The 13,992-nt window shown below is 38.7% G+C and overlaps 2 protein-coding genes across 4 annotated transcripts in view; both read left to right on the forward strand.

Moving 5' to 3' along the window:
• Nucleotides 1-13,992, forward strand: part of LOC139160180 (16 kDa beta-galactoside-binding lectin-like) — a 79,667-nt gene that overhangs the window by 51,175 nt on the left and 14,500 nt on the right. The window lies entirely within an intron of this gene.
• On the forward strand, nucleotides 745-11,609 carry LOC139158352 (butyrophilin subfamily 1 member A1-like). Of its 3 annotated transcripts, none has more exons than XM_070735655.1 (5): nucleotides 745-806; nucleotides 2,170-2,371; nucleotides 4,229-4,315; nucleotides 6,485-6,559; nucleotides 9,575-11,609. In XM_070735655.1, the coding sequence occupies exons 2-5, from the start codon at nucleotides 2,290-2,292 to the stop codon at nucleotides 10,096-10,098; spliced, it is 768 nt and encodes a 255-aa protein (XP_070591756.1). In that variant the 5' UTR covers nucleotides 745-806; nucleotides 2,170-2,289; the 3' UTR covers nucleotides 10,099-11,609. The 3 variants fall into 3 exon arrangements, with proteins under 3 accessions (XP_070591756.1, XP_070591758.1, XP_070591757.1); XM_070735656.1 differs by lacking the exon at nucleotides 745-806 and adding an exon at nucleotides 978-1,025; XM_070735657.1 differs by lacking the exon at nucleotides 4,229-4,315.

Below are 13,992 nucleotides of genomic sequence, written 5' to 3' on the forward strand. Positions count from 1 at the left end.
CTAATTAATAATAATAATAATAATAATAATAATAATAATGATGTGTTGGTTAGATTTATTTTTGAGGTTTTATAATGGGTTCATTTGGGTTATAATGGGGTTTTAATCTACTGTTGATGTTCAACTTCTTTTTATTATTGTGTTATTTTATATTGTTGTAAGCTGCCCTGAGTCCTATGGGATTGGGTGGCATAGAAGTCGAATAAATTAAATTAAATTAAATTTTAATCACATTGCTAACTCTATGGCTGTGCCTGTTTCCACATTATGTGCTTTCTGCCTGCCTTAATCAACAGTTGTCCTATTGCTAGAATTTACACTTAGTCTTCTATCTCATCCAATTTATAAAAGTCCATATGTTCTGTAAAGTCTACTGTATGTTTGTATTTTTGTATTCTTAGCTTCATATTTTCCTATCTTAAAAGCCTTTCAGTGTATTACATTTCCCCAGATCTTCAGCTCTTGTAGCAAAACAAGTCTGTTTCCATTTGAAAATCTCTTTTTAGTTTTTTTTTCTATGTACTTGTAGGATGGGCTTTTCTCTCTCTTCCTATTCTTTCTTTGTGCAGCTGTTTGGTGAAACTCTACACTTTTTTTTTACATTGTAGAATTCCTGTGCTGGCTTCTTTGCAGATGCTGGTAGAAATCTCCTCCTTCTCCCCTGTTTTGGTTCAGTCCCAGCAGGTAATTGCTATTGAATTGCACTCCTTTGAATTAAAGGCGTTTTCTCAGTCTACGTAGAATTGGAGACTGCACTTCCTCTTTCTTTACACATGTGTGAGAGGCATTCGCCAGTTAACAAGAAGGTAGGACTAATTTTAAATTCTTTGCCAGATGTCTCTGAAGCTTTGGATTCGGGAGGAAAGGGAAAGCACTCATTCATTTGGGGGCAGTTTATTTGTTTATTTATTTTATTATTTGGATTTCTTTTTTTTTTTACTTTTAATATTTATTGAGTTTTTTAATTATAAACAAACCACATATAAACAAGATATACAGAAATACATGAAATATAAACAAATAAAGTAAATACTAACCACTTTTTACAACTATTTCATTTCCAGATATATTTACACTTCACAATATTATTTCTTCTAGCTTTACATACATACATACATACATGCATACATACATACATACATACATACATACATACATACATACATATATATATATATATATATATGTATAAACATATATCCATACTTCTCTATCCTACACCTATATTATTTACTATTTTCATTACATTTGTTAATCTGATTTTAACAATTTTCCCTGTTTATTTAACTTGTTTGTATTATCTTGTTTGTATTATCTCTTGTATTATTTCTAGTCACTTGTAAAAGTTTTCCCATACGGTAAAAAAATCTCTTTCGTGTTTCTTTTGCAATTCATAAGTAAGCCTGGTCATTTCAGCACAAACCATTATTTTATTAATTAGATTTATTAGATTAGATTTATTGGATTTATATGCCGCCCCTCTCCGTGGACTTATCATGTTATAAAAACATAGAAACATAGAAGACTGATGGCAGAAAAAGACCTCATGGTCCATCTAGTCTGCCCTTATACTATTTTCTGAATTTTATCTTAGGATGGATATATGTTTATCCCAGGCATGTTTAAATTCAGATACTGTGGATTTACCAACCACGTCTGCTGGAAGTTTGTTCCAAGGATCTACTACTCTTTCAGTAAAATAATATTTTCTCATGTTGCCTTTGATCTTTCCCCCAACTAACTTCAGATTGTGTCCCCTTGTTCTTGTGTTCACTTTCCTATTAAAAACACTTCCCTCCTGAACCCTATTTAACCCTTTAACATATTTAAATGTTTTGATCTTGTCCCCCCTTTTTCTTCTGTCTTCCAGACTATACAGATTGAGTTCATTAAGTCTTTCCTGATATGTTTTATACTTAAGACCTTCCACCATTCCTGTAGCCCGTCTTTGGACTTGTTCAATTTTGTCAATATCTTTTTGTAGGTGAGGTCTCCCAACTGAACACAGTACTCCAAATGTGGTCTCTGATGGGAGGTTTTGTTCTTTCTAGTTTTGAACATATGCCAATCTCACAGAAGTTAATATATGGACAATAAAGTAGTATATTGTTTTAATATAATGTTCTCTAATTATTTGGATTTCTATGCTGCCCTTCTCCGTCTTCTCAGGGCACCTGAATCTATGGAATAGATGGCTGAGCTCCACCGAAGAGGAATTGACAACTAGGATTTTGGTTTAATGTTCAGAAATTACTTCATTTGTATGACTTCCTGTGGATTGCTCAGATTATGGAAGATGCAGATGGTTACATGGTAATACAACCTTCAAGACAAATCTACACGGATGTTATTTCCAAGAAGGAAGGAGAAGGTAATGATTGATATTTCTGTTGGTTTTAACTGGCTATTTAATGATATAGATACCATTATATAGTTCTTAATAAAGAGAGAGAGCATTTGGGATGAAGAGTTACAGTAACTTTCCAATCTATTTAGTTTCCTTCTGTGTATGTTGTGATTACAGTATAACTCTGGAATGAGGGCAGGGTAGATTAGAGTTTGAAGAAAATTGTGAAGACACAAGTCCATGACTGTCTTTCCCATGAAGCTAGGCTTATGATAATTCTGCAAGCAGCATTAAATTATACAAGTAATGTAAGCAGCAGATTGATGACTGGAGTTTCATGACAGGGCTGTGGATCCGTTTATTAAATAGTCTGAAGCTTACATTCGGCTATCACGGAGTGTGAAGCCTTAATAAACAATCCATAATTGTGGATTGTTAATGTTTATCTTATCTTAGTCATAGTCTAGTATGTAATCAGAACCCAGGTGAATGGCTATTGGCTCCCAGTGTTGGAGCATTCACAACTTGAAAAGACAATGGAGGCAAATGAGTGGCCAGGCAAGAGGATTCATCTGATAAAAGAATGTCGGGCTTTTGGAGCACAAGTTCTGCTGTCTTATATTTGCACAGTTCATGGTGAAATGACACAGTGCTCTGTCTTTTTGACAAAAACTACCAACATAGACACCCACAACCAGTGTTCTCTCTAATTTTTTGGGGGGGTGGGCGGAAAAGTATAGTGTCTGAGCGGCAGTCCCTTCGGGACTGGGCGGCAGAGAAATATTAAATAAACAAACAAACAAACAAACAAACAAACAAACAAACAAACAAACAAACAAACAAATAAAAAACCCACCCTGTTTTGCCTCAGAGAATTTCAAAATAAAATACTGTACTGTGTGTCTATAACAGTGAGCTCATAATAGGGCAACTTTATCAATATCAAAATGCCACTTAAATAGTTGAGCTAGTTTCAAACTAGATTTTGATTTACTTTCTCTCTTCCTTACTCCCATTCTTTTTCTTTCTCTTTTCCTTCCTCTCTTTTTTCAATCTGTTTCTCTCTCTTCCTCTCTTCCTCTCTCTCTCCTTCCCTCTCACTCTTTCCCTCTCGGCTTCTGGGCAGGTTTGGAAAACTCTGAGTTAATGATGATTTTTAAGTGAGCGATTGCTCACTGCTCAGCTTAGAGGGAACTATGCCCACAACTATGTCAAAGGATTGAGAAAAGTGTCTTTTCATGGCTGCGTTCTTCCCTAACTTTCCAGGAAGAAATGTACTCAGTTATGCAATGTTAAGAGAAATTTGGAAGTCTGTCAAACCTGTCAGAACTGTTTCTTCGTTGACTAATCGCTTTTGGTTTTCCCCAAAGTTTCCTTCCTTTATAGGAGAAGCTTCTGCTTTGAACTCTGCCTTGTAAGGCAGAGAATTAGCAGTTGAGCTATCAGATCAGATCCCTTCCAGCTGTGGCTATATGGGTTTTTTTTTTGGTTTTTTTAATGTCGGATCACCCTGGTATATTGAAGGAACGTCACAGCTCCTTTTTGCCTCTAGGCCCAACCCAGGACCATTTCAAGTCAGTTAATATATTTATAGCCGACAACTATATTCTGTATGTGTCAAATGTTTTTTTAGCTGGAATTAAAAAAAAACAAAAAAACAAAAAAAACCCCATATAGTCGGGGCATACAAACCATGGTTTACAGCCGATAGGTAATCCCAACCAATCATAGCTTTTATTTAACAAATCATGTTTAAGTATGCCAAGGGTTAGAATATGGTGAGAACCTGGTTACTGGGAGGGAGATTTTATGACTGTTTTCACTCTTTGTAACTTTGCAAAGCCTTGGTGGAAAGCCCATGATGAAAGGTTAATTCCACAGGTTCTTCGAAATGCTGCAGAATCACACACTGGATCATACTGGGAGGAAGCATTGCTTTGAATGTGGCCCTAATTGTTCTTCTGATAGGTAAGTATCTGAAGTCAGGAGGGGTTAGAGAGATGGGTTGCAGAATGAGTAAGAGAATGAGTAATGAGTTAGTGAGATGGATTTCAACCGGGGAGATAAAAAGTTCAAATCTTAACTAAGCCCTAGAGCCCAGCCTCTCTCTTTCCAACAAATCTACTTTCCGGAGTTGGCATTTGTTCTATCCCGTGCCTACACAGATTGAAAACAAAGGAGGAATCCACTTGCTGATATTTCAAATCAACCTTTTTATATAGAAAGCATCATTTATACAAGCCAAATTCATGCATTTGAGTTCATCTTGGCAGCTTCTCAGTGAGAGGAGTTAAAAGATAACAGTCCATTGGCTAGGCTGCTGCCAAAGATAAAAGATAACTGCACATTCCTTTATGAGATAAAGATTCTTCCGTTTCACTGACTTACAGTTACAGCTTTCTAGATTCTCCGCAAACAGGGCAATTCTACTCCAAGGATGGCCGAAACCCCAAACCTCAGTGGACTCCATTACAAAATGTTGAAACTCCACCCCAAATTTCACAAGAGCCAACCTTAAATACCTATGGTGAACAATTCCCCAGAGTTAAAAAAAACTACAGACTACTTCTTTTTCCCATACAATTATTCTTAGTCTTATTCTGAGACTTATAAAGTGGGCCTCTAACAAAGGCTCATGGTCTTGTTCCTCCTTCTCTAAGTCAGACCCTACTGTCATTGGCATATCTACCACTCCAGTGGTCCCTCAGGTTCATCCAAGTCCATCTCTCCCTCACTCTCACTCTCTGCATCAGCTGGAAAAACCACTGGCCCAGAGTACCAAGATAGCCCTAGTTCATCCTTCTCAGAATCTGCCATTATCAGAGTTGGTTGAGGACAACTCACAACAGCATTGTGGGAATAAAATCTCACATAATCCTCATTAGCTCAAAGACTGTTCCCAATCTAATCCCTTAGTCTTTCATTTTCTCAAAAGATAACAGATGAAGCTTTGACCATCAATGATTCCATGTCAGGAAATGCATTGTTGGTTGCATTTCTGGGTGTTAAGCTGATTCCACCAGTGGCATTCCCTTACATGATCTTGCTGTTTTCAACAAAACCACTGCTGTATAACTGTGCTTGGAGCTCCACCCCTTTTACACATGCTGATGATGATACATTATCTGTACAAAGTGGACAGCATTTACAATGAAATGGCACAGTGCCGCTTTGTGAATATACAGTCTATATCTCCCCACCATCACCTTCCATTCTGATACCACTGTCTGATTCCCACTAGGTACTAACCAACTCCCCTGTTAACATCTTCCTTTTAAAGGTTCCTATAGGCAGGAAGATTATATTTCTCTGAAGGTTTGGCAGAAACCAATCATTGGCCCTTTAAGGTAGAGCAGAATAGAGCACTGAAGTTTTGAATGCTAATATTACTTTTGTTATATGGTTACAGTCACAGAATCTTGCAAAACTGAATGCGTTTCTTTCCTCCCTCTATTTTCATAAGAAATAAGAATGATTCTGTCTGAGATGTTTTCTCAAATTGCATTTATGCCTGAGATTTAGATTTCTTTATCTGACCATTTCTTATTACTTACTTACTTACTTACTTACTTACTTACTTACTTACTTACTTACTTACTTACCTACCTACCTACCTACCTACCTACCTACCTACTTACCTACTTACTTATTTGATTTTTATGCCGCCCTTTTCCTTAGACTCAGGGCGGCTTACAACATGTTAGCAACAGCATATTTTAACAGAGCCAGCATATTGCCCCCACATTCCGGGTCCTCGTTTTATCCACCTCGGAAGGATAGAAGGCTGAGTCAACCTTGAGCCGGTGATGAGATTTGAACCGCTGACCTACAGATCTACAGTCAGCTTCAGTGACCTGCAGTACAGAACTCTACCTGCTGCGCCACCCCGGCTCATTCCCTCTATTTAATTGCTACCAGACCTGGGCTGCAATTTTAAAAAAATGTTTCAACTACCTTTATTGGCATCAATTTCAGATTTGTAAAATCCTTTTTTTTTTAATTGGACATTTCTAGTAATCCTGCAAACCAAACTTCTATTTTGTATTTTTATTGTATATGCAGATTGAATGATTCATGTTCTACTTCTCAACCAAAATAAAAATTACTATCATATAACCTAAGCTTTTTTAAAAAAAGTATTTCAGAAACAAAGCGTTTTGAACCCATCGACTCCAACCAATTCATGTGAAATGATCCCAGGTATCTTAACAGGTAATTTAAAATTATTTATTTTGAGATAGGGGGTGGGGTTTGTTTAATTTTCTGAAATCTGCTTTTTCAATACCGAGAGTCACAGTAAATTAATTTAATTTGTCCACAATATTGAACAAAAGACTGATCCAATTCTCCATGAATGTCCTGGAAAATCATAGCAACTTACACTTTACAATATCATAGTAAAAGGGCTGTAATCACATTACATATGGTTTTACTAAGATACCCTAATCTTTAAGTTTCCACAACACACACAAATCAAAAAATTCATATTAGGGCAAAAGTTTTTACATCATGCAGAGGTTCTGTGAACTCTGAGATATCATGATCCCAAGAATGATAAATGGATTTGTGAAATGCCTTTGGCCCCATTAACACAATGATTTCATTGGGATTATTAGGGCTGGACAAGAAATAAATCTTTTTAATACCATAGATCAGTGATGATGAACCTTTTTTGGCTTAGGTGCCAAAAGGTGTGCGTGCAAGCGATAGCATGAGCGTTTGTGCCCACACCCATAATGCAATATTCTCCCCCTCACTTACTTGTTTGTTTGTTTGAAAGGGACCCACAGGTCATCAAGTCCAACCCCCAGCCTGAGCAGGAAATCCTATAGCACCCCAGCCAAATGGCAGTCCAATCTCCTCTTGAAAGTATCCAGAGTTTGGGAGTTCACAACCTCCACAGGCAGGCCGTTCCACTGGTTGATCGCTCTGACCATCAGGAAGTTCTTCCTTATTTCCAGGTTGAATCTCTCCATGGTCAGCTTCCAGCCGTTGTTCCTCATCCAGCCCTCTGGTGCCCTGGAGAATAGAGTGACCCCCTCCTCTCTGTGGCAACCCCTCATATACCTGTATACTGCTATCATGTCCCCCCTGGCCCTCCTTTCCTCTAGGCTATCCATGCCCAGTTCCTGCAATCTCTCTTCGTAAGTCTTGGTTTCAAGTCCCCTAATCATTTTGGTTGCACTTTTCTGCACCTTCTCCAGAGTTTCAATGTCTCTTTTGAAGTGTGGTGACCAGAACTGGACGCAGTACTCCAGATGTGGTCAGGACTCACTGAAGCCTCCAGACTCCTAGTAGGCCAATTCGGCTGTTTTTCACTGTCCCCAGAGGTCAGGAAAACCTCCTAAAACCTGTCAAAAGCGAAAAACAACCCAACCAAAAGTTCAGAAACTAACTTCTGGTTGGCCCATTGGCTCATTTTTTTTGCCATCGCCAGGTTTCAAGAGGCTTTCCTGAAGCCTGGGGACAGCGAAAACAGCTGAAAATCAGCTGTCCAGTGCATGCATGCATGCTTGAGATGACCTAGGGGAACACCTTGCATGCCCTCAGATATGGTTCCGCTATCACTGCCATAGATCATTTCTTTATTTTATTTCTTTATTGTTTGTGTTGGAAGGGACTCTGTGGATCTTCTAGTCCAACATCCTGCTGGTATAGGAGATCCTATTCCACTGATGGCAAACCTTTTTCCTCTCAGGTGCCGAAAGAGCATGCGTGCATGCTATTGCGCATGCGTGAGTGCCCACACCCACATTATTCAATGCCCCGGGAGGGCAAAAACAGCTTCCCCCATCCCCCAGAGGCCCTTTGAAGGTAGGAAAATAGCCTGTTTCCTAACTTCTGGTGGGCCCAGTAGGCTCATATTTTGCCCTCTCTAGGCTGCAAAGGCTTCCCTGGAGCTGGGGGTGGGTAAAAATGCCCTCCCCCCCGGCGGGGCTCTCTGGAAGCCAAATACACCCACCCAGAGCCTCTGTGCGAGCCAAAAATCAGCTGGCTGGCATACACATGCACATTGGAGCTGAGCTAGGGCAACGGCTCATGTGCCAGCAGATATGGCTCTGTGTGCCATCACTTCCCTATACCATCCCAGACATATGGCAGTCCAATCTTATCTTGAAGGTCTCCAAAGTTGGGGCGTTCACAATCTCTGCAGGCAGGCCATTCTACCGGTTGATCACTCTCACTGTCAGAAAGTTCTTCTATCCTTAAAGAGAGTTCTGAGACTACAATTAGTCCAGAATTTATCTATCTATCTATCTATCTATCTATCTATCTATCTATCTATCTATCTATCTATCTATCTATCTAATCTATTTATCTATTTATTTATTTATTGGATTTGTATGCCACCCCTCTCCGCAGACTCGGGGCAGCTAACAACAGTAATAAAACAGTATATGACAATAATCCAATACTAAAAACAGTTAAAAACCCATTATATAAAAACCAATCATACATACAGACATACCATGCATAAAATTGTAAAGGCCTAGGGGGGAAGTGTATCTCAATTCCCCCATGCCTGGCGGCAGGGGTGGGTTTTAAGCAGTTTACGAAAGGCAAGGAGTCATATGCAGTCATATGAGCTGTTGTGTGTTCCTAAGTACACCCACATAACTCCTTCACTCTGTGAGATGCACTTGCTCCTAATCAGTCTCCGGACACAATTTAGGGTGTTGGTTATCAACTATAAAGCCCTATATGGCTTAGGACTAGATTATTTATGGGACTGTTTTCTGCCTCAAACTTCCCAGCCAATTAGAATCCACAGAGTTGCCCTTCTCCGGGTCCCATTCACCACTGTCGATTGGAAGGACCGCAGCGGAGGGCCTTCTCTGTGGCAGCTCTGGCTCTCTGGAACCAATTATCCCTGGCAATCCGCACCGCCCCTACCCTCCTGGCCTTCCAAAAGGCCCTAAAAACATGGCTTTTCTGGCAGGTCTGGGCTGTTGAGCTATGGTATCTCGTTCCGGCCTAGCAGGGAAGAATGTTTTATACTGGGGTTCTAATTGTTTCATTGTTCTATACTGTTTAACAGCCCAGAGTCTGTCTGGAGTTGGGTGGCTTATAAATCCAATAAAATAAATAAATAAATTATATTGGCCAAGGCATGCTGCCTCCATTGTCTGCTGAATAGAGAACTGAGATTGTATCATGCAGATTTTGAAATGAAAAAAAGTGCCAAAGGACTGCAAATAAGTTCGCTGTTTTACTTTTCTCTTCTAGCCCCTGTGTCCTTTGACCCAGACACTGCTCATCGCCGCTTGGTCATTGCTAGGAATGGGAAAACTGCATCATGGGGAAGAGACGAAAGATTACTTCCTGATAGTGATAAAAGATTTAAGGAACGGGTGTGGGTTCTGGGCCAGAAAGGGTTTACATCAGGAAAACACTGTTGGGAGATAGAAATAAAAAATGATGGAGAATGGGCTGTGGGTGTTGCCAGGGAGTCAGTGAAGAGAAATGGAATGACTGATGTTAGCACCAAAGAAGGCATTTGGGCCATTGCAGAATATTGGGGGAAAGGAAATTACGTAGCTTTTACTAAGCCAGTAGACGTCAGGATTCGTATGGAAAAGAAACCCCGGCGGATTCGTGTTTTTGTGGATTACCATGATCAAGAGGTAGAATTTTTCAACATAGATTCAAGGACTAGCATATTCGTTTTCTCAAACGCATCCTTCTCTGGAGAAAGAATCTACCCCTGGTTCGGGGTTTGGGTTGGAACTGAGCTGACACTTCATCCTTAATGCCTGGCACTTAATTTAAAAGGGAGGTCTTTCTCAAGCCATTCTGCTGGCTAGGTATGTTGGGAGTTGTGTAGTCTCACATGTTTGGAAGGTGGCCCTGTGGGATGTAATACTTGGGATTGTGAACGTTATGCAATCGTGGCTCCTGCAGAAATGCTTACTTCAACCATCCATACTTAACACTCTAACCTCCTTTCACCTACCTAATACCTTTACGAATTTTTAGGAATTACAGATATGTCACCAGATTGGGGAAGTCTAGTCTAGTCTGTATTAAAGAGGGCAACCTTGTTAATTCTGGGCAGTCATAAGTGTAAGAGATGCAGATATCCCTCCAGATATGAGAAGCCTTTGTAATTTCAAAGTGTGAGTCTTTCCAACAAAAGTCCATTGTATTCCCACCCCTATGATCCATGATACACAGGTTGCTTGTGGTGCAAACGGTGCTTGAAATCTCACAGTATTTTAGCAAAATTGCTCAGGATTTTTGGGTAGAACATAAATGTTCCATGTTCCCATGAGCGACATCATGAGATCCATGCATCACAGCAGTAGTGGGCATTACACTACCAAGTTGCTTATGTAACGATTTGTGATCAGGTTAAAGTTTACATAAAGACATAAAGGCCATGAGGTTTAACATCAGACATGTCCAAATTATGATTGTTTGGTATGCATGTTTGTTAGATTGTTTTTTGGGGGTTTATAATGGCTGTTAGAGTCTTGGGGTTTTATTTACTTTAGTTGTCCGACTTCTTTTTATTATTGTATTGTTTTTATTGTTGTAAGACGCCCTGAGTCTTACGGGATTAGGCAACATAGAACTCAAATAAATTAAATTAAAAGGGCTAGCAATTGCCAACTATTCAATTTTCAGCACCTTGAGTAGTCAAGATAGAATTCCATCCTTGAATCTTAGTCTGTGAAGATTCCTAAAACTATGAGCCAGGTCTGAGCGGATATGTATTTAAAATGCCTTTTACCTAAGCCAAAACTTAGATGATTCATGAATTCAAACATGTTCTAGTATTGCTGTGATTTCAATGGCTTGAACCCAATTTTTGTCCTATTTTTTAATAATTAGTTTAGGGTAGTTAATAATAAAACCCTACCATCCCCTTCTCCAATCATTGTATCATTTACTTAAATTAGTTCAGATTGCTCAAGATTCAATGGAGATTTCCCCAGAATTGACAAAACTGTTTCTTTGAATCCTTCAGGTGTCAGTTGTGATAGTCCAGGGAGAGGGGCAGCATATAAGTCCAATCAATCAATTAATCAATCAATAGTATTTAGCCAACTTGTATCTGTTGGCCATTTCTCTATTGATTGCCTTCCGTTTTTCCAAACATCAGGAAATACTTCTGTGAATCTTACTTTTGTGTGATGTGCCCCACCAAACTCTAACACAACCCTTCTAGTATTGAAACATTATTGCAGTCCAAGGTGTTATCAACAATTTTCTCCAGCAAAATGTGGGTTCCTGCAAATGTATTAGAGAGTGCATAATATAAAGTATATAATATAATATAATATAATATAATATAATATAATATAATATAATATAATATAATATAATATAATATAATATAATATAAAGAACACCACTGAAACTGAATATGTTCTATATGTTGTTTAAGTTTATATGTTCATTTGTCTTTTATCTTCTTCTTTTCTTTGAGTGTTCTGTTTAATTTTATCCTTTTCTTTCTATTTTTATATGTAGAAACTTAATAAAAATTATTTTTTTAAAAAAGAAAAATAGAGAGTGTATAATTCTACCATTCCAAAAAGCTACTGAAATCTTTCAGTAAGTGTGTGTGTATAATCATGCCACTGTTGGAATTTGAGATGAAAGATGAACAGATGAAGATGAACAGATGAACACCACATTTGGAATACTGTGTTCAGTTCTGGAGACCTCACCTTCAAAAAGATATTGATAAAATTGAACGGGTCCAAAGCAATGTTCCCTCTAATTTTTTTCCGGTGTAATGTCTGAGCGGCACATTTTCATGCCTGGGCGTGGATTGGTTAGAAACCCTGTCGTTAAGAGAATCTGACTTCTCCCTCCCCTCCCCCATTGTCTTTGCTTGTGAGACGGTCGCAAAAGGGGGGTCACATAAATGAACCATTGTAAGTCAAGGACAACCTGCCTTCCCCCCTAGATGTTTTCTGTGGAGCTTCAAAATCTGCTGATCTGCTTCTAAAAGAGTGCACTGGTCAGACAGATAATCCTCGATTTCTATTCTAACCCCAATGGAGGCCAACGTTTCTATCTCCTGAGTAAGATGGTTATTAAGTGAGTTCTGCCTCACTTTACCACCTTTCTTGCCAGTCATTAAGTGAACCCCTGCAGTTGCTTGTCAAAAGATCCCAAAAGATGTTCACATAACCCTGGGACATTGCCACCATCATAACTACGGACCATTTGTAACGTGTCCAAAGTTTCATCCAGTAACCCCTTTATTTTTCTAACAAAGTCCTTTCTTCCTAGAAGGAAGAATATAAAGAATAAAATGGAAAAAGGGATTAAAAGGGGATACCAAAAAAAGAAAGAAAAAGGTTTGGTTCAAAGTTCTGCTCAGATTAAAGAAATGGGACTTTGAGAAAGGTTGATTAAGCTTGGAGTATTGTTTTGTTTGCTCTTATAACTTTAATTATTTTTTCTATATAGTTACCGTATTTTTCGGTGTATAAGACACACCGGTGTATAAGATGCACCCAGATTTTAGAGAAGGAAAACAAAGAAAAAATATTCTGAACCAAATGGTGTAGTATTATATTGTTTAATAAAATACCAGTGTAGCAAAAGCCGCCTTCAATCCTCCTCTAGCTCCCTCGCCCATGGCAAATGGTTGCTTGAAAAAAACCAAGATGGGAGAGCCAACAGACGTAGAGGGAGATGGAGAAAAGTAGATTGTAAATAAAGAGTTTCTTAACATTTTGATGGGTGTTTTTGTTCATGACAAAAGTAGTGCTAGCTAAACAAGTATTTATTTCCTAGACCAAATTTTTAACCAAGAACAACCCCCCCCTGCCCCCCGCCAGTGTTGTTCTGTTTTACCCATGTTAAAATCTGGTCACTTTATCTTAATAGAAAAATGAACACAAGAACAAGGGGGTACAATCTGAGGTTAATTGGGGGAAAGATCAAAAGCAACATGAGAAAATATTATTTTTCTGAAAGAGTAGTAGATGCTTGGAACAAACTTCCAGCCGATGTGGTTGGTAAATCAACAGTAAATGAATTTAAACATGCCTGGGATAAACATATATCCATCCTAAAATAAAATGCAGGCAATAGTATAAGGGAAGACTAGAGGTCTTTTTCTGCCATCAATTTTCTATGTTTCTATGTTTCACACAGACACCCCACAATCTGAAAGGAAACCTCATAAAACTCAAGGCATTATAAAGTTGTATTAACACTTCACTATTTTGGATGCAGCAGGCCTCTTATTATTACAAGGTGATGCAAAATGGTTTGATCTGCTGCATCCAAAGTTCTTTAAATGAGATTCATTGAATTCACGTCTCGGTTGTATACAGTTCCGTGTGCCTGACTGACTTTGCATTTCCTTGAAGCAGGCGGCATTCACCAATGAATATACGCAATAAATTCAGTTGATTTCTTAACTCTAGGCTGCAAAGCAGCTGCTCACAGGCAAGCCTAAGCATGTATTGTATTTCAGCCAATTGCTGATACTGTGCCATCTGGGTAGCAAAGAAGATGAGGCAATGTAACTCTTGTGCAATGTGAAACGTTTGGCCCTTTGCCATTGTTTGTTTTAATTTCACCCATATTTCCTTAAGACTTTGTGTCACCTCTCGCAGCTTATTAAGAAGTCCATATACCCTTAGAAGGGGGAATCTGGAGAATCAAAGAAGCAA

Source organism: Erythrolamprus reginae, chromosome 2 (assembly GCF_031021105.1).
Source record: "Erythrolamprus reginae isolate rEryReg1 chromosome 2, rEryReg1.hap1, whole genome shotgun sequence".
Lineage (NCBI taxonomy): Eukaryota > Metazoa > Chordata > Lepidosauria > Squamata > Dipsadidae > Erythrolamprus > Erythrolamprus reginae.

Bases quoted from the DNA above. Each gene is read 5' to 3' on its own strand.
- LOC139158352 (XM_070735655.1), top strand. From the start codon at position 2,290: ATGGAAGATGCAGATGGTTACATGGTAATACAACCTTCAAGACAAATC. The intron at 2,372-4,228 runs GTAATGATTGAT...TTAATTCCACAG, and splicing joins TTCCAAGAAGGAAGGAGAAG to GTTCTTCGAAATGCTGCAGA. The intron at 4,316-6,484 runs GTAAGTATCTGA...TTTTAAAAAAAG, and splicing joins CCTAATTGTTCTTCTGATAG to TATTTCAGAAACAAAGCGTT.